This window comes from Centropristis striata, chromosome 8, assembly GCF_030273125.1.
Source record: "Centropristis striata isolate RG_2023a ecotype Rhode Island chromosome 8, C.striata_1.0, whole genome shotgun sequence".
NCBI lineage: Eukaryota > Metazoa > Chordata > Actinopteri > Perciformes > Serranidae > Centropristis > Centropristis striata.
This window is the reverse complement of record NC_081524.1, coordinates 22446911-22467789: the sequence shown is the minus strand read 5'-3', so window position 1 is coordinate 22467789 and position 20879 is coordinate 22446911. Positions and strand designations below refer to the sequence as shown.

The 20879-nt window shown below is 39.8% G+C and overlaps 1 protein-coding gene across 1 annotated transcript in view; it reads right to left on the bottom strand.

Annotated features, from left to right (window-relative positions):
• The window catches only part of si:ch211-113g11.6 (uncharacterized protein LOC559008 homolog), a 49423-nt gene that overhangs the window by 16443 nt on the left and 12101 nt on the right, over positions 1-20879 (bottom strand). Inside the window, exons 3-10 of the mRNA XM_059338531.1 lie at positions 20531-20593; positions 15074-15169; positions 14584-14689; positions 9640-9747; positions 9204-9343; positions 7470-7648; positions 4614-4722; positions 4161-4368 (exon numbers count right to left, since the gene is read on the bottom strand). Coding sequence (XP_059194514.1) covers positions 4161-4368; positions 4614-4722; positions 7470-7648; positions 9204-9343; positions 9640-9747; positions 14584-14689; positions 15074-15169; positions 20531-20593 — 1009 coding nt within the window. The remainder of the gene's footprint in view (positions 1-4160; positions 4369-4613; positions 4723-7469; positions 7649-9203; positions 9344-9639; positions 9748-14583; positions 14690-15073; positions 15170-20530; positions 20594-20879) is intronic.

The window sequence follows — 20879 nt, the reverse complement described above, 5'->3', positions numbered from 1 at the left end:
TATATGATATAATCCTTTGCAGCCTCCACTGGACTCTAATTCTACCAATAGTATACTACTAAAAATATTCCAGTGGTCTAATCTCCATCTGTGCCTGTGCAGAAATACCAGATGTAAACAGAATAAACAGTGATCCAAAAAAGCATTCAAATGTTGACTCATATTTGAATCATTATCGTCATTAATGAAGCTTGAAAGTATTCAGTACAGCAGAGACTTGATGTGGTTCTTTGTTCTGCATCAGAGTGACATTGAATGACAGCGTTCCCACCAGAGATGAATCAGACCGAACAGGAAACATGCACCACGGTTCATTTAGAGCTCACTTAATACATTTATAGAAACCAGGCTATAACTGGTCCTCAGCAGAGGGAGCTTCATTGAGGGTGATCTCATCCTCTTTGAAGATATTTATTGTTTGAATACTATATTTGCCCTCCAGGCTCCCACACTAATATGAGCCACCGGTTTAGATTAACGGTGTGGTTTGTGTCTCTGAACTCGGCTTCGTGAAGGAGATTTATTGGAATTTCCAGCACCAGGGAAGACTAATGTCCCAGGGCTACCCAAAATGCATCGGCTTCGATTTCACTGTCACTGGTCCAGAGGTGGACTCCCGCCACTTCTCCTCTTTTGATTGGTTTAAACTGCCCTAATGCAACAATCCATCAGGAGGAGCTGTCCGTCTGTCTGCTCCACTCACTAAAGATTAGATTATTTCAAGGAAAGAGCTTCTCTTCATCAGTTGTAGAGATACAAGGGCATGTTTGGAATTAATTATGCAGATTGATGAGCCTGACTTGTTACGATCCTGTGAATATTAATAGCTGGTGCCCTGATGTGAAGGTGATGCAATATTGAACAGGAGGAAAAGGGAATACGATCAAAATGGAATTCAGAAAAGATCAGAGGAGGCCAAGTTTAGTTTTTTTCCCAAATCAAAAGAGCAGAAATATTCCAGAGTGATGGGCTACAGTTAATCTTTAACAGGCCAGGCTCTTAAAAAAAATAAAAATGTTAATAAACAGGAAATATTCCTTGAGTGTTGAGCAGCAGCTCTCCAGTACAACCTGTTCCTCTGGCCTCAGATGGGGAGACTCACACTGCTCTAGTTTCTTTTTAGGCCACCACAGAGACCCTCAGCTCTCCATCCTCTCCTTCCCATCACTGACACAGTTAGTAAACCCCACAGCGAGAGGCCATCCTGTCTTTTTTAACACCACGTTGTTTTTTTATGAGCTATTATTAGAGCCAAAGCCAGAAGTGCCCGATGAATGACAAGAACATATTCACTGCAGGAGTGAGAAATTGTGCTCAGAGAGATGACACTGGTGCATCATTCGGTGAACTTCAGCGTAGTGAGACATTCATGCACACATGAGCATATGACTTGTGATGGTTACCATAGCAATCTCCCTGAGGCACAAGGCAATTTTTGGAGTAACTGCTATGGGCAACAGCAGCGCCTCAGCATTGCTGCTTTGATCAAATAGAAACAGTCGTGTGAGGGCCAGGAATCGTTTGAATAGATTTTGAACAGAATGGGTTTTGACCGTCTGTCAATTTTCCACATTCTCCACTACTCAGTGCTCAAAGTCATCATTTAAGTGCACCTCTCAGCTGTATGTTTTATTTTTGCACAGTAGAGGGTCATAAATTAAAATGCCTGTGATGTTTTTTTATTACTTTTTATCCGCTTGTAGCTGGTAGAACCTTGGGTTGTATGACTCACTTGCTCTGATATATGAGAACAAATGCTGTTGTGCATTTTAATCAGTTGCAGAGAACAGCATTCCCCCTCTCTGCATTCACTCTTATTGCCAGAATAACCAACTGACAGAGCAGAGCAAATCAGATTCAGGCACATGAGTGAGATAATACAAAAATGCATGCTTTAACAACCTTAATCTTTTATTTTTAATATTTTTTTCAACTATCTAATGTAACTTGCATTTCCAGCAGCAGCAGGCAGATGTTTTCAGTAGAAAAACACGGATAAACCAATTGGGCACTACATGCCATACACCAAAGAGCAAAAAGACAAAATTATCAACTAACTGGAGCTGAAATGAAATGTCTATGAGCTGAAGAGACAGATGTTTTTCAGCCCAGACCTTAGGCACCATTGTTTTTTGGTGACTTTCTTTTGTTGGAGGCCAAATCAGAGCTAAAAACCCCACAAACGTGGGTTGTGATGTCTGTGATCGTGATGGGTTATTAGGCTATTGTTGGTGAAAACCTAAGCTGGAGTTACTATTTAAGGCATTAACATGACATGGCTAAATGTCTGTCCATTTGTTTTGGAGTTTATCTGCCCTCTACTTGCCAGAAAATGATCACATCTTAATTGTAAACACCTAACAGGTTCAGGTTAAGATTATATTTAGCAGTCGTCAGATTCCCCTATTGATCGCATGAATGTTTGTTGTGATTTGCACCAACTCAGATTTAAGCACACACGTGCTAAGATGTGGGGAAAAAACATCGTTTGGGAAGTGTTTGATCCAAGTTGTTTGTGCGCTCATAAAAAAAGCATCGGCCTCCTGCCAAAGTTTAACTAAATTTTCTTCCACTTATGAGTCCAAGCACCTTTAGGAGCCCTTCTCATCGCTATCAGTGCTGGTTTTCTGTTACAAAGTGATACAAAGCTGCCCCCCTGATATCTCCCTTGCCCCAAATCTTCATGTCATCACTGCTGTCACTGCCAATCAAATCAAGTTTCATGCTACAGGATTTCAGACAGACCCTGATATTTAACCTGTTGGATATCTTTTGGACATCTCTCAGATCTTGTCTTTGAAAATTCAGACGTAACAAAGAAGCAAGTTGTCATTTGCCTCTGATCTGACACTTTTGTCAGCGATCTTCAAACACGGTTAGCGAGTGGAAAGTCAAGGATTAATCATGTATTATAATGTCACTATTAGGATCCAGGTACGGATAAGAGTGAGTTAAGGTTGATTTACAGTTGTGCATTAACAATAAAACCCTGTAGCCACAAAACCAACAAACTTACAATAGCTGCCATAAGCTACCCTGCAGCTGACTGTGGCTACAGAGATTCCATGTGAAGATGACAAGAACTGTGATTGGCCAGCTTGGTTGCTGGCCTTAATGCGGCAAAGAATCTATAAAAGCAAGAAGCGTGTGTGTGTGTGTGTGTGTGTGTCTAGGGCATATCTCACTGACTGTTAGTCAGACTGACCTAATATTTCGTATCATGGCAAGCGCATCCTCAATTCATTTTTTCAAAATATCATTATTTACGTAGGACGTGTTGCGCCATTGCACTGTTTCCAATCGTACGCCTTTTAGGGAGCTGACTCATCTCATCTGTAAGTCTATTTAGCCTACCTATCTTTTGGAGTTGCAGACTTTGTAGTGGTCTGCATGTAATGTGCAAATTCTGTTATTCGCGATTAGCATGCTAAGCGGAGATTTAGCTTTATTCACTTATGTTGCATTACTATGTTTTACGGATGACATTCATGTTGCTTAGCGTAATGCCCATAATCATTTGATATGAGATACTTACATGCAATATAGTATATCAGCTAATTGGATTCATGTTAATGTACTTTTAGTGCAGCATACTACGTAATGTACTATCTCACGATAAGCATGCTAACGAATACATACTTCCTAGTGGCACTGCACTAGTTCCTTAACCCATTTAGGCCTAAAACACCTGGAAAAAATGCCTGTAAAACCTCCTAAAACCTTAAGTTTTTCTGGAAATTCAGCAGAAGTGTCAACGTCTACTAAATAATAGATTTTTCAGCCTCTGTAGCAGATAGAAATGAAATTCAAAAAGTATTTGAGAGCTTATAGCTGTTATATCTGAGCTCCCTCCGCTATAGTCGTCTTCCGCCATGATTTCAGTTCTGGAAAAGTCCCATGTTGCATTGCGACACTCCCACATGTATTCTGATGCAATTCATTGGCCAAGAGACCGAAAATAGGTGGCAAAAACTACAAATACTACAAAACAGCGTATCCGATTTCCCGGCTTTAATGGTAGAAATGCGATAATGCTTTCCCGGCTTAAATGGGTTAAATTGAAAATGGAATCTGTCGGACTGCAGGAAAGCACAAAACAGAATGAGGGCTCTGTTGAAGCTTTAACACATACTTATACATGCACACACAAACACACACACCTGTTCCGAGGTACAGGACGCTGTAGTGCTCGTCGTTGACCGCCAGGACGATGTCTGCCACGGTGTGTGTGATTTGGTCGTCTGTGGGCAGATCGAGTGGAGCCACGCCGACAGGCCGGATCACGTCCTCAATTTCTGGGTGGTATCTGATCACCCCGAGGTTCTTGATGTCATTGTGACCTCCTGCTGTCGAGTTTTTGCGGACACACTGGGAGGAGAAGTGATGTAATCAATTCAGACCAGGCTGGGCTCTTGAATAAACAAAATGCCCTTGAACAAAGAGCTTGAAATTGCTTCTCTTTTATTAACTCGTGCCTTTCAAAAAATAGCACTGCAATCTTTTCACCTCTGAAATAAAGGCTGACTCATGCAATTGCACATTTCTTTTATCTCAGCGCTGTTTTTCTCAGATTAGAGTGACAAAAAGGAAAAAATCTTGATTTTTTTTCTTACCATGCCGGGGCGACTGCCGATGAATGGACTGCTGTAGCCCTTCAGCTTGGATGTGGAGAAAGCCTGGTCAATATCTTCGATGGAGTAGGCACAAATCACTGTTCTGCCCCTGAACAAAGGCAGAGAGAATAGTAATTACAGCTACAATAAAAGTAGGGCGAGCAGTTATGAGGGACATGCAGGGACACCAGAAATTCACATCCGATCCATTGCCTCAAAACAGTAAAATATCTATAATCCCTGTCTTGTTCTACAGCAGTAGACCCCTTAGAGTGAACAAATGTATACTGCAATTCCCTTTCAAGTGTTTAATAGGTCTAACATTAGTGACTTCTTCTTTTACAAGAAGATGAATTGACATTTTAAACAAATCCATGTCACTGCGGCATGGACAGTGTATGCAGACAAAGATCTATACAGTTTAGAAGTTTCTCTTAACTTTCTTTTCTTTTTATCTAATCCATTTGTTCGGTATAGTTGTGAATGGAAACTAGAACTTCAAATAAAAATGTAACACTCTTTAAAATGTATCTGAAGGAAATGAAGGAAAATGTGTATTGTCATTTAAACTTCATAAGAAAAAGAAATACAGTAATAACAATCTGCCAAAATGAAATACACTTGTAGATGTGAGGTTGTAGCCTGGAAATCAGAGCTTGCGTTTTATTTGCTCTGTTCCCTCTCACATTTAGACAGATTTCGACATGGCCTGGGCTTCGGCGGGCAAATGAAAACCATTTATATCGCTTCATGGCTGCCAAGTATTGGCATCAAGTGTACCGACGGCCGGCAGACCGGCAGTGTTTTCTTATTTTTCTTTATTTTTTTAATATATATTGGTTTCATATGAAACAAGAAAATCGAAAGAATCTATAGGCACCGTTAGGATATCGTGTCGAGGAAGTTGTCAAAATAACGCTGCAAAATTTTGTGGACACAAAATGCGGTTAAACAGTTAAATCGAAATAATCATTATATCTCAAAATGCTTAAAATCACTAATGCACTAATATCGTATCGTGACTCAAGTATCGTGGGGCCTCTGCTGATTCCCACATCTAATGAGCAGCATTCAGTGGAACTTATTAAACTCAGATCAAACTGTCAAACTACACAGGCATGATCAAATATGAATCAAGATTTTGTAAATGTTTCCAGAAACACGACCACACAGCTACTTTCTCCTGCTTTGAAATGGACTAAGCACCACCCCAACTTGCATGTGTTGTAGTGCCATGTCATACACCTCCTTGCTCGTATTGGTTGTAGGATTTTGCATTTGTATATTTGCATATACATACCTCAGCTTATATGACTGATAACTATTCATGTATTTCAGTATAAAAACTTTGTAATTTAAAATGTGCAAATATTAGATCTGACAGTATTTCCATTTGTAAACAATTACAGCCTTTATTTTAGCAACACCCTGCAGACGATGACGCCTGTACTTTAATCAGAAGTGTGACAGCTGTAATCGCAGGAACATGACTTGCAACTTTGTGAACAATTACTCGGCGAATTGTTATTCCCACAGAAAACTGCTCTTACAGACAGATGAGAAAATAAAAACAGACAAGACAGTTTTATAAAATCCTGACATAATGAGAAACTGGAGGGTGTGTATATTGTGTGTCAGCATGTCAGTAGGTGGTGCTGGTATGTGGTGTGTACCGCTGTGTGGGTGGCTGAGTGTCAGTTACTGTGTTATTCTTTAGCTTTGTTTCATTTATTGTGTTATCAGTTTGTTTCATTGAATTATTCGAATGTTCTGACAGATCAAACACATTTTCTGAATATAACTCATTAAGTCTGACATCAATATTTAACTCTAGATTATGCTCACTCTCCTCCATATTATACTGTACAGTGCTTGGGAACACTGAGAATTCACTCCATTGAACTTGTTTGGTGTGCAACAAAAGGTATACTAAATAAAATGATTATTTCTTTACATTTGAATTTCCATTTATCATTGGTGTAGGCCCAAAGCAATTTGCATTCTTCAGTCGTAAAAATATGTAGCTTACTAAATAAAATGTTTTTAACATTTTATTCAACTAAAATGTGCATCACTGCTTATGAAAGTCTGCGGCCCCGTATCTTAATCTCCAAAATTTACCAACTTCAAGTCTAGTTTCAATTCCAAATCTCCTGAGATATATCTTCTGTGTCCAGCCTCATGTTGCTGCATTGTGACAACATCATGTCAATAAATGCTCATTAAGAACTATTAGTAATGATAGTAGGCTAATTTAGACTCAGTATGCTGTTTTATCTTGATTTTAAAGCTCAGAATAAGGTTTACGGCTCCATTCTGGTATTTTTTCTCTTTTTTTTTTGACTAAGCGTATGAATGGTTGTCTGTCTCTATGTGTCAGCCCTGTGATAGTCTGGAGACCTGTCCAGGGTGTACCCCGCCTCTCATCCAATGTCAGCTGGGATTAGCTCCAGCCCCCCGCGACCCGAGTTTGGATAAGCAGTCAAAACAATAATTCATTCATTCATTCATTATCCTTAACTAAGTGTAAAACTGCCTTGACTTCTCCTCAGCATAAGTGTCCATATACCAGGTTTGCTGCATGATCCTGACCCATAATTAGTTTATTTTGGCCAACTAAACAAAATAGTCGGAAGTCGGAAGAACTTTATTTAAGTCCCTGTTATTAAATTGCATAAGCAGAAACTTCAGAAACATATCGCGCTGGAATTATGCTTCTCTGAAACTCCTCCTTTTTACTTGCATATTTGTAACTTTATGCAATACAACAAAGCTTTTTTGTGCCTTCTTTCCTTTACATTGTAATTAGTAGTTAAACTGTGGAGGCATGCAAAGTGTTTTTCTGTCCCAGCTCACCATGCATTGGAGAACAGGCCATACAGGACTCCAGCCCTCTTGTCCTGAGCTGTCAGCACCACCGCCTGCTTCATGTTGTTGTACTGCTGCTGGGTGTTTCCTGCCCCACACATCACCCGGGCCTTCATGAAGGTGGTCCATGACTCTGCCAGCAGAGCTTTGATGCCGCCTTCATCCACCTGGAAATAACATTAAACCACAGTGACAACAAAGACATAATAGGGCAGCCAGGTTGCCAAATTGATTTAGAATTTGTCATTGTGTCCCCCGTCAGGATGTGACACCGACCCCTTCGCCAGGACGCCAGGAGTCCTTTCACCTCATCATAGCAATATGCAAATATGTTGCTTGTTTTATGTCTGAGCATTAAGCACAATGTGTGCAGCCTAGGTTAATAAAATCCACCTAACTAAATCAAAAGCTATCTAAGGAATGTGTCAGAGCAAAGAGATGAAAAGTAAATTCTCGCAAGAGGGGAAAGAAGTATTATTTAAGAAGAGTTTGACAAAATGTTGAAATATTCATTTAATTAGCAGATGGAGAAACTCCACAAAAGATAGATAATCATCACACAAAACTTTCCTTTTCTGCTCTTATCATTTATCCTTTGATTTGGATGTTTTAAATGTTAATTTTCAAGATTAATTCAGAGTGTAAGCCATGAATCACAGCAGCACCAACAGGGCAGCAGGTGTTCTGCATTTGACAGCTGATTGGGAAACACCTGCTTTGACATCTCTGATTGGAAATGTTAAGAAATGCTTTCAGGTTTCTGCCCAGAGCAAAGCAGCAGGAGCAGCAGCTCTGAAGTGTGCAGAGCTTTTCTAAATCCTACAAATATATTCTGTGCCAATTTACTGTTCGGGATATAAAAGTGGAAAGTGGACAGCCGGAAATAATTTCTATATGACGGTAGTACGTGTGTTATGTTGCATCTGCACAGCACATTTGGGATTCTTTTGAAATTCAAAGCGTTCTGTTTCTTAGTTTATTTCATTAGCAATTCACTTTCAAAATACCATATTCATATATAATTCTCCAGGCTTATGAAAATATTCAAATGAAACAATTTTATTGCCTGCTCACAACTCAGAAATATGGGTATGCAGTAGAGGTGGGAGAAAAAAATCAATACAGCATAGTATCTCGATATTTTGTGTTGCAATATTGTATTGATTCGTGGCCACCAAGTATCGAAATGTAACGTTCCGACGGCCGTCAGTATTTTCAACATTTTTGTTTTTTCCGGAGGGTGTAGCGGGCAGGAGATACTGGTATCATATGAAACTAGAAGATCTAAGGAATCTGCAGCCTTACATCCTGACACACATGGTGCCTGTAAATTTATGATATTTTTCTGATGGTTCATTCAAAATGAGTTCAGAGCAGTGAAGCTTAGTTTTTAAAAAATTGATAAAATGCTGCAGTTGTTGTCATCCATACATGTTTGATATCAGTTCAGTTTGACTGAATACTTTGTTGGTGAGATGAATAGACTGAGAATTTTCTCTTATTTGACAAAACAATTCTTGATTTAATTTAATTTTGTGCACACAAAATGCAATTAAACAGCTAAATCGATCGCAATATATTGTATTCCAATAATATATTGTGACTCAAGTATCGGGATAAAACCCTAGCGTGGGTCCTCTGCTGATTCCCACCTCTAGTATGCAGTGTGACAAAAGACCTAATACATTTCCCCGAACACAGGCATGACAGTGGGGCTTTTACCGTGCAGATCCGGCCAATACGAGCCCTGTAAGGTTCCTCGTCCACTCTGGCTGTCTTGTTGATTTCGCTGAAGAAGAAGTAGATCTCCTCCTTGTACTTCAGTGAAGACGGGATTATGGCTGCACCAGCAAACTGTGGATCTAATAATGAGATATCAACGTACCCACTGAGAAACTGTCATTTTGTAGCCAATTATATAAAAAAGACTGCAGGATAGTATAGGAATATGAGTGTAAATGGCTGCTATTATGTGTTCGCATTTTACCGCTGTAAATAAAGTGACCCAAACCATAAACCCTGTGACAGTGAATACACCCACATGTTATTTTTCCCATGGATATCATAGTGGGTGATTTACAGAGAGTACCGCCCACCATCTCCATATTCATTAGTCTAAACCTGTATGGTTGTGCGTGACTCCCCTCCTCCTACTCACTCAGCAGCCAAATGTTCTCTGTCTTCAGGAGTTTCTGGGAGCCAAACGTACGGCGGATAGAGCCGGCGTGACCTGCCACCGACGACATCGCAGAATACAGGCTCCCATCTGAGACAGCCAGAGAAAAAAAGACAGAGACGAGAGGGTGAGCAGTGGGTAAGAAAAAAAGGTACAAGGTTCAGAGAGAGAGGGAGAGATTGAAGTGACACAGTGGGGGATTCACCGAAGCTGGAGGAGAAGGAGATACAAAGAGGGAACATTAAACACAGAGAGGGAAGAGTGAAGACAGAAAAAAGGAGGCCCAGGAGGCCAAAGACTGAATTAAAAAACAAGGGAGGAGAGCAAAGAAGACATCAAGACAGAATAGCTGACTGCACTGATGAGCAGCCACCAATCACCACTTTCCTGCAACCCCACTTAGAGCTCCGTCTCCATAGCAATGCAGAGGGGAAGCATTTGAAATCGTAGCAGTAACATCTTAATCAGGACTGATCGTTATTAGAACGCAGCTCAACTCAAGAAAAGGCTCGGCTCGTTGCTCCAACAATCGATCTCCATCTGGAAAGAGCGTCCTGCAGCGCAAACTATCCTCTCACTAATTCCTCGAGTGTCTCTATAAACTATTCATCGGCATTGGACGGTTTCAACAAACAGACAATGTGTCCGTCCCTCAACGTGCACTGTGACCACTGGAAGGTCGTTTTAATTTGAAACATCTTTATTTAGTTAATGTGACCCTGCGCTGCTCGATATCACACAATTAGGAGTTCCATTCCCCGTGGAGACGTGCAAGGCTCTTAAGTTCTACGTGGTGACCTTGTGAAATTGATGAATTACACCCCTAACAAGTGCATGTTGTTCAGTCTGATTGAGCTGGTTTTGCAAAACATGATATTTGATTGAATAAGGACAGCTGTGTCGCTGGGATGGAAATAATGAAACCCTTCAAAATATTGCCTTTGGCAGCGACACAGGCTGAAACAATGTTCCAGACAGTCGGTAGTCTGCGGATGCTGAAATGTGGCCAGATATTGAGTTTCCTGAGATAAAAATGTATGTACTGTGACACTGGGGAGCAATGGAAGGAAACTAAACCTGCAGTGCCTATGCAGTACATACATATGTCATTTTAAAGGTTTTTTCAGTCAGATCAAACAGCAGATTTTGTTATCAGACTATTGAATGGGCATTTGTCACCTGGTGTAAGCATGGGCGAGTCGAGGCCTGCTCCAGCTTGTAGTAGGTTGTAATCAGCCCATGCAATGGACTGTTGTTGGCAGCGCCCTCTAGTGGCAGAAATAGTTTCTTTGATTGCCCTTCGCTTTTAGACTGAGTAGTGGGCGATTTATCTGGGTGATGTTAGCACTTGTCTGAGGCAGGGTCTTTTGGAACGTCCAGAAATTGCCTTCAGGCTGATTGAACGATTTTCACATTTTTTTTTCCGCAGGCTTGACGTTTTTGCACCTGAGTTAGTCGACACCGCTCGTGTCAGTGTCCTCATGATCAAAACATTTGCTAAATGTTTTCGTGGCATTGAAATAGACGCATGGTATTTGGGCGGGGTGACTTGTGGGACTAATGCGTGTAATGGAAACGGGGCTCATATAGCATGTAAAGTAGCTCTTAGGGTGGGCAGATGGGTCAAACTAACCAAGGACTTTGACTTCCATGTGTTGTGTATTTTGTTATTTTGGGGCGTTTTCATGCTTCATTAGATGGTGAAAGAGAATGGAGGGAAAAGACATTTGGGAAGAGATTCAGGAACAGGACCTGAATCCTCTGCCACAAGGACTCAGGATGTATGGGGCATGGAGTGCATCCCAATAAACTTTGTGTATCAACATCGTCCTCGTAGCTACTTAGTTAAAAAAGTAAAATAAAAGCACATAACGATCTTTTATAACACATGACTCGAAACTTTTTAGCTCCAACTTTAGTGGAGTCCTTTTGTAGCCTAAACTAAACAAAAGTTTGGCCTTTTTCAATGCCTAAACAAAACTGAAAGTCAGATGCAATGAAACAGCAACCAGGCATGGAATGGGCTAATCAAAAAAACCTACTAGAAGGTAGAGTAGGCCCCTAATTGCCCATACTCATGTGATGATAAGCGTCCATTCAATAGTGTGATAATGTCCGGATCGGGCAGATCAAAACCAGTAGAACTTGAAGGATATTCTGGATCACTAGACCGCTACGAAATGGTCAATTTTTACACAGCCCTATCCTTGTTTTCTCTGTAAAACTTGTTTTTGAATTTATTCATTTTTAAGCTGTTTGTGCAGTCAGTTGTATAACATCTCCATTTTAGCAATGCTTTACATGGTTTTTCCATGTGAATGCACAAACGGCAGATGGCTGACTCTTGTGTGTTTGGCACTCAGGGTGGTGTGATCCCCTGGTGATGCTATGTTTGACATACTACATACAGAATGATCTTTTAAGGCACATAAATAACATCATTACAACCATGTGACCATGTCGGCCTGTTTCTTCTCGTTAAACATTTTTTTTGGGGTGTGTGGGGGTGGGAAGTTACAAGACAGGATTTTTTTTTTTAATATCTGAATCAAGGGTTTGAAAACTGAACAGATTAAAAAGGGCTTTGAGACAAGTTTGTGATTTGGAGCTAATTAAATAAAACTGATGTGTTTGCACTAACACTTTAAAGCTTGAAAAGTTTAATATCCCCAAGAGGGATTAATAAACAAGTTCTTCTTATTTGCAGCTAAAAATCTAACAGTGACGGATAAGGACCTTGATAAAACTGCACCAGTCACTCCTCAATAGCCTTCTCATAGTGAGGCACCTTTTATTGTAATATTGATTTAAAAGATGAAGGGTTTGTAATTCAGAAATTATTCTCCTGAGTTCAATTCTCTGAAGAATTTAGTGATATGTAAAATGAAAACAGAAATACAAGCTCCCCCAGGATCAACTCCAAACACAGGCGTACTGCGTATTTTGAATAATAAGCACAGAGCATTATGTTCGGGAACACAAAAGACTTTAGATCTTGTTTAAGGTAGAGGACATATGTTTGAGCCAAGTAGTACATGATTCATTAACACACCAACCTTGTAGAAGATTGGCTTTTTAAAATATTGTGAGGTGTTTGAGATAAAAGCATCTCCTCATTTGCATGTTATGAATAGAGAGTGATAGATGAAACAGATCACTCCTGGGAGCCCGGGACTCACAAGTGTCTTTGCTGAGGATTGAGGATGTTTTTGTTCCAAAATAAGGTATCTAAAATAATAAAGTAACTGTCACCATTTCAAAAGACTCAACTTCTCTTTTTCCCCAATGTTTTTTTTCAGTCGTCTTGATTAGTTTCTTCCAGGAGTAATGATTACTGTTATTCCTTCTATTTGGGTCTCGGAATATAGTACTCGCATTTCAGGATGGCAAAATCTTGCACCGAATTTGATTTATTTGAGTGGAATAATAAGAGGTTTTCCTTGTGGGACCTGAGCTCTTTGGATCATTTTGATATGCAAATGTGCAATGTGCAAAAAAGAAGAAGCTATTATTGTGTCAAATTGCTTAATACATATATTTAAGTTAATATATGTCTTTGTATGACTATTGCAGCCAGTTTTAAACAAATTGAGCCACGACATACAGTTTGTAATTGCCTTCCAAAAAAACAATATCGGTTGAACATTGGACACATTTATTTAATTATTATTCAGAAAAAGAGTATTCTGAATTTGATACAGGTCGTATATATCATATTTGATATATATTTGATATATGATCATATATCTAGAGTCTGTTTATCATTTTAAAAAACTTTTAAAAACCCACTTGTACAGACTGGCATTTGTGCAATGATTTCTAATGTTCTTACACATATTTTAATTTTTTACTCTATTATTTTATCTAAATGCTTGTTCACTATTTTTGATGTTCTGTTATTTTTGTTTTACCTGTTGTATTGCCTCCATGTTAATGTATTTTGTAAAGCACCTTGTAACCCTGGTTTTGAAAGGTGCTATAGAAATATAGCACCTTTCAAATTAATTATAATATGTGTCCAAACTGAAATATAATTTCAGTTTGGACATATTCTGCCTTTTTACATTCAGATGTGGAATATGTGTCTCAGTTGAGGTTTTTGTTGCATCACACAGTCTATTGCCTGTTTACAGTCAGCTCTGTATGCTCTACACAAAGGTTTGCAAGGCTGGGGTACAAATGCATGCCCAAAGTAAAAGCCCAGCATTTATGGATGAAAAGGGAAACACATCTACTTTTAAACATTATAAAACACTTGTAAGTCAACATGTTTTTGGATATGCACAAATATTGCAACATAGAGGAGAAAAAGAGGTAAATATTAATGGAATCTTAATGTTCATCAGCTTCACGTTAACACCTTATAGGGCAAACTGAGTATTTTGTGCATGTAGACACATGCACTGTTACCAAAATGATCCCCATGTCTATTTCATAAATTGATACTGATATGGCTAAAGTTTCAAATGGATTTCGGCTGAAAAATACCATAGTTAAGGTTAGAAGATCATGATTTGAGGAATAATACATACTGATACTGTCACTTTAATACATACTGATACTGTCACTTTTCGAAGGATGGTGTGAATTCTTCTTTGTGTTTTGTTTTTGCTTAGTGAGGTAGTAAATCTATTTTACTAGCTAGTTGTTGCAGCAGTTGGGCAATTTGCAAAGTAATTTCACATTAATGTGCTAATGTGACGAGAAAACTATCAGGTCTAAATTCACACACATGAGGCTAACGACCTGAACTCGGATCACCTGTGCTCTGCCTCCAGCTGCTGATTACAGGGTTCAGCAGGTTCAGTGGCAAATATGCAACACTTCTTTGTCAAGAATACTTCAAGAAGGGTTGATTATTTTTTCCATCCAGTGAATTATGAACTCCTGCAAGCCGAACTGTAATTTCCTTTTTGCATTTGTTACCTGCAGGCAGGCTGATGGACCTCTGGGAAGGGTAGGGTGGGGAGATATCAGAGGCCGACGCTATCTGCCCGTTGCCCTGGACGTCAGTCAGCACAGTGTCATTTACCTGCAGGGAGAGGGTGGAGATGTGTGAGCCAGGAGGAAGTCTGGCATTTGATACGCTGTTCATTCCAGGCATGCATCATTATGCATTATAACACTCCGTTATCTTTTTGTCACCACACAGGGTTTGGAAGATTTCAACCCATCCATGGGGGCACATATTTATTACTGAGTGAAAACATCCTCGTAGCAATAAATAACTCCCGGCCTTCATCTCACACGCAGAAGAAATAAATGAGCAAATACATAATAGCTAATTGCAATCGATCTTGAGACTGTTTAGGCTCCAAGACGGCAGCAACCAATATAAAGTGGGACATTTGCAGCGGCTGCAAAATAATATAGAGCATAATAGCATTTCAAGGAATTTGTCTGAAGAAACTCTTACCAGCATCCAGCACCTGGGGCTTCCTGCATTCGTTCCACATATTATGATTGTGTCGTTTACTTTCTGAATGACGGTGATGAAATTATCACACTCCAGCTGTGAGAGCGAAAGGCAGTGAAAGAGAGGGACAAAGGCAGAAAATGAGGCAAGGCGAGAGCAGAAGGGAGAAAAACACATAGATTGGGAGAGGGATTAAAGATGCAGGGACAGAAAGGCAAAATAGGTTTAAAAAACCAGTGGAGAATAAGTGAAAAGTGATTAGAGAGAAAGAGGCAGCACAAAGGGAGCGAGAGAACGAGACAGGACCAAGGGACAGAAGAAACAAACAGAGGAAGAGAGGAAGGTGGGATGGAGGGATAGGGAGACAAAGCAACACAAAAAAGATTACGAGAGAAAAAGCGGATTGCTCAGAGAGAGAGAGAGATTTAAGAAAAATTGGAGGCAATCCATCCTCTGAACATTTTTGGCAGACAACACACAGGAGGCTTAGCCCTGCAGTACAGCAGTACTATACTGCATATGCATCACTTATTCATTAAGTACAGAAAGTGACTGCTATCTCAAAGGCATTACTGGATGGAGGATGAAATGAATATTGACTAAAACCTTTAGGGGTAAATTCAAAATTTTAGGTTGCAGAGGTGTTTGTTGTCTTTAATAAAAAGGTGATCTTAAAAAAACAATCAAATCAAAAATCTCTGATGAAAACAAGGATGGTAGAAACTGGAGACGGTGGAAGTGCATCAGTAAGTCCAAAAAGCAGGGCCAGAGCTTGTGTAAGTGTGTGTAGGTGGACGTGTAGGTGGATGTGTTGGCGAATGGGTAGGCTGGGTAATTTGTGTGTGGCGGTACACTTTTTACTTTGTGTGCTTATATTCTTGAGAGAAATACTTTGAGTTTGGGAATGTTTGCAAAGTATTTTTTTTTACGAGTGAGGAAGTAACATTAGTGCTTGTTTAAATGAGGTCAGGGTCAGGTTTAGAGACATACTCGTATGTTATTCTGCCAGATAGCATAAGTTGGTGTTGTTGCGGACATCTGATGTCAACCTGCAACCGTTGTTTCCTTCAGTAGATTCCTTTTTGATCAGGATAACGCAGCTCTGTGATGCGTCGTGTTATGCTGTTTTACTGCACTGCTGGGCAAGAAGCTCTCAACACTAAAAAAGAAACAATGCTCATTGGAATACCAGCCTCGTATCCCAAGGAACAACATCCATATTTAATCATTTCACACCTCATGATTTATACCCAAAGCCAACATCCAGCACCAGTGCAGGTAGTAGTGTGCCTTTTATGTTGTGAGGCAGTAAGTAAAGGCAGAGATGTTTTTTTGTGCAGGTTTATACTGTAAACTCAATCTTTCCTGATCCTTAACCAAACTGTTGCAATGCACCAATATTGTACAAAGCAAGGTTTGTATAAATGTACATATGGACATAAATATACTAAACAAAATTCTCCTCAGGTTGGGGAACAGTATTTCTGGGACATTAATGAGCAGCACAGGGGCTCCACAGGGGACTGTTCTGGCTCCATTCCTGTTCACACTGTACACAGCGGACTTCAAATACAACAACGAGTCCTGCCACATCCAGAAGTACTCGGACGACACCGCTATTGTGGCGTGTATCAGGAATGGACAGGAATCTGAATATAGGGATCTGATAAAAGCCTTCAGTGACTGGAGTCACAAGAACTATCTCCTCCTGAACACCTCAAAGACGAAGGAAATGATCACAGATTTCCGCAGGCTCAGGCCCCCCCTTCAACCAGTGAATAACTGTGGGGTGGACATGGGGGTGGTGCCAAGTTATAAGTATCTAGGTGTATACCTGGATAGTGTTTAGGGACTAGTCCAACTTATTGACGCTCTCTACAAAATGGGGCAGCTCTTTTTCTTAAGGAAGCTCAGATCTCTGGACATCTGTAGTAAGATGCTACAGATGTTTTATCAGGCGGTTGGACAGACTGGTCTAAAGAGCTGGTTCTGTGGTTGGAGCCAGGTTGGACTCACTGGAGGAGGTGGTGGAGAGATGCACTGTCAAGATGTTCGAGGCCATCTTGAAATACCCGGATCATCCGCTACACAACACCTTTATGGACCAAAAAGCAGTGGACGGCTCCTCTCTCTCCATTGCAGGACAGAGAGATACAAAAGATCCTTTGCTCCTACAGCCATGCTGTCTCATTCTTCAAGAGCACACAGACTAACTGAATTTACCCTCGGGGATAAATAAAGTAATTTTTTTTAAATCAAGCTCTTTTTCTCTGGCTATACGGTTCAGAATACACAGGTGAAAGGCTTTTGTTTTAAAAGCATCCAAACCTAAAAAAAAAAAAATCAAAGTCCAATGTTTTTGGAGTTGCATGAAGAAACTTGAGTGCCTTTCTCAGACTTTACAAAGCTTCTCTAGAGGCGCAGAGGACTCCTAATACTCCTTGGGACTACTTACTGATCTGTAAGTGTAAAAATCAGTTAGTACGCCTTTTAGCAAACCTCTCCATAGCTCATCCGACACCTGAAAACCCTCTGTGAGAGTTGATAATTGGGTCTTTTTGGGTGAAAAGTAAGATTCATGACAAAAACCCAACAAGCAATGGGGAAATGTGGCGTGCTGCAAAAATTCTATTTTTCTGCAGCTAGGTGACATGCTTTTGTGTTTCAGGCAGGGGGGGGAAATCTTATGTAACATAGATCAACATGTCACAGGACTCTTTTTACTGAGAGTAATCTCTGGCTGCAATTCAAAAGCTTAACTATCCCCAACTTTCAGCTTTCAGCTGCAGGCCACATTTTGCTGCTGTTTGGTGCCGTTTGGCATTAAAATAACATTTTGCTCCTCCTGTTCTACCCTTCAGTGTCTTTACTTGTTGGGTTCAGCTTTCAGAAACTGTGTTTGGACAAAGTGAAGTTGAGGTGGACCTGGAAATACAATTTGTCTATCAAATTATGCATGCTACCCACTGTTTCCCACCTCCTACCTCCATCTCACTCCACAGGGAATGTTTTGCACAAACCTCTTGTCTGTCTATCACTGAAGGATGTTGCCTCCTGTCCTTCATTCCCCTTCCCAGCGCCATTGGCTTTATTGGGGAAGATTTACTGCATCACTCAGTACGTTCTCATTTTCCACCATCTGCCACTGCCAGGCTCCCTGGAAGCCTCAGCTCTGTGTGTGCAGGGAAGACAGTGCCCTCTTTGTTTTGTGCAACACAACTCCAGGAACACTTTTCTTTGATGTTCGCTCACAACTGTGATGGGTTTTAGACGATGTTAGATACGAGTGGAAATGTTAAAATGGTAGACTTCTAATCCAATTGAAATGCAAAAGTTCTCCTGTCCTGGTGGCAGCCTGCTCATGGTTTCCACAATAGACTCCAGTTGCCATTACAGAGAATACATTATGTGTTTTAAATAGGAATATCACTTCTTTGTTAAATCTGACTGCAGTTAGAGGCCTGACAGACATTTCTGGACTGGAGACTAAAGGGCTGTCTGTGTGATACAGCTGAAGTAAATCAAATGTGAAACAAATTGGCAGCTTTCAAAGCCCTGATGTTACAAATAGATCGACAGTGTTTAGCAAGGTGTCAGTTCTTTTCTGTTGTCAGCAATCAAACTCTTGTAACCACCTTTTTAAATTTAACCATAATTTTACCTAGAAATGTCATCACAAGGTTTTTAATACGCACCCTAAGACCCAAGATACTGTACTGTTGGCTTCTCACACATCAGTGACATGAAAATAATCAACTGATACGAATCTTTGAGATTATAAAAATATAATTTTCCCTAATTGTTTAGATTCTGATGATGTATACAGTCATCTATACAGTGATTGTAATGGTCGGGGGGGAAAATGTCATCATTTTACATTCATTCTTGATTGATTGAGAATAGGAAAAAGTATTTTTGGGGCAGTGGGCACAATAAAACCTATAATATTGACTATGACTGTGGCAACATGGGCTTAAAGCTATATCTTGGTCCTGATTTACTCGAAAACCAGAAAACAGTGGGACAGAGTGCAAAGATGGGCTTTGTTTTGAAACATGCAAGCAAACCTCAAGTCAAAAGAGGCAAGTCCCAAGTCCTAAACTTTGAGTTGTGAGTCTCAACCAAGTAATAATATGCTCTTCATTAAATGTAATGCCATTTCAACAACAGTAGTTTTAATACATTAACATTGACAAAAAATGCATTGAAAAATGTGTATCTACTTATGAAAACAAGTTTATACAGTATAAAAATTAGTGCTGAAATTGTACTCAAGTTCCATCACTCTTCTCTTAATAGATTATATTGCTGATATTGTAGTGGGTTGTATATAAAACTGAGATAGTTGCCATATTGTATAGAAATGTATAAATACTCAAGTGAATGAATGAATGAATGATCTTGATATCTCAAAAGGCTTGAAATCAAGTGAGTCACTGGTGTTAAAGTCCTAGTCCAAGTCATTTGACTCAGGTCCACACTCCAAAAATAAACATGGACAGCAGCATAGACGTTGGACTTGGTTCTGTGTGTTTTACTTTAAAAATCCCTTGCAGACAGACATAATCCTCCTGGTTAAACAAATGCTGGAATTTTAATTTGCCCTTAAGTGTTCACATTAAGCCAGTATAGTCATACTTGAAATATCTGAAGTAGTGCATTTGGCTGAGTGGGGAGGTGAAAATGAATTCTCTTTTCAGCCATTGAGCAAATGCAGAATTTGACCCTGAGAATAAGTGGAAAATTAGTTTCAATGGTCCTGTTAATTTCCTTTTAATTATGAAACGATGTCAAAATGAATGTGGAAATTATTAATTGATATAAACTTGAAGAAGAAGGTTTTGGTCTTGAAAGTACAGCAAGTACAACCTTTAATTCTTTGATCAACCTTTGATTCTCTTGCCAGGCACCTTTTTGTCACTTGGATTTCTTTATTTTCTATGACAAGCATATCCAGCAGCTCTGTATCCCACTTCTAAAGCTTATTCCTGAGCCTCGGAGCATTTCATTAGTTTGAAGCTCGTCGACACTTAGACTTATTTCGGGTTGAATATTGTAATAATCTCTTGGTATTGGCTGAGTCTCTCTATGGAATCTCTTGGAATTATGCACTGCAATTATCACCAGCTCACTCATCTGTATTTGTTTGTTTTGAGGTGAACCTCTCTCCTGAGTAATTTTATCTCATCTGTATAAATTACAAATATTTATGGATTTATTTGTATTTGCTGTGTGTATTTGAATTATTCTGTCCCTTATGTCCCAGCAAAACATTTACACAAACCTGAATAACTGAATTAAAATTGAACATTTCATCACAAACCTCGCTGCAGATGATGGTGATGAACATGATGATGAGAAACACGATGATATCGATAATGATAACACACTGATGGAGGAGGAGGAGAGGGCTTTGCAGAGGTGATAGAAGTGCTGACGGCGAGGATGAGTTTCTACCTCGAGTGGTGCAGCCTTTGCCTTGCAGGTATCAATTGCAGTCTGGTCAGATGCCGCTGGGATCTGTGGGAGGAAGTATTGTTTAGTTTGTGCCAAGTTCTTTCACACTGCCCTGTTTCAGCAAGAAAAGTGCGACCTTGCTGCAGCAGCTAAATCACAATCCTCACAGAAAACATCAAGTTTCTTAGATAACAGCACATTGTGATGCATTCAAGGTCTTATTTTGTCACTAACTTTGTCACTTATGTTCTTGTTGTACCCATGTTCCCTCAACTTGCCACCATACTTCACATTTCCCAGAATTCCTAACACCAACCCTCAAAAGAATAGAGAGCAAACAAAATGTATG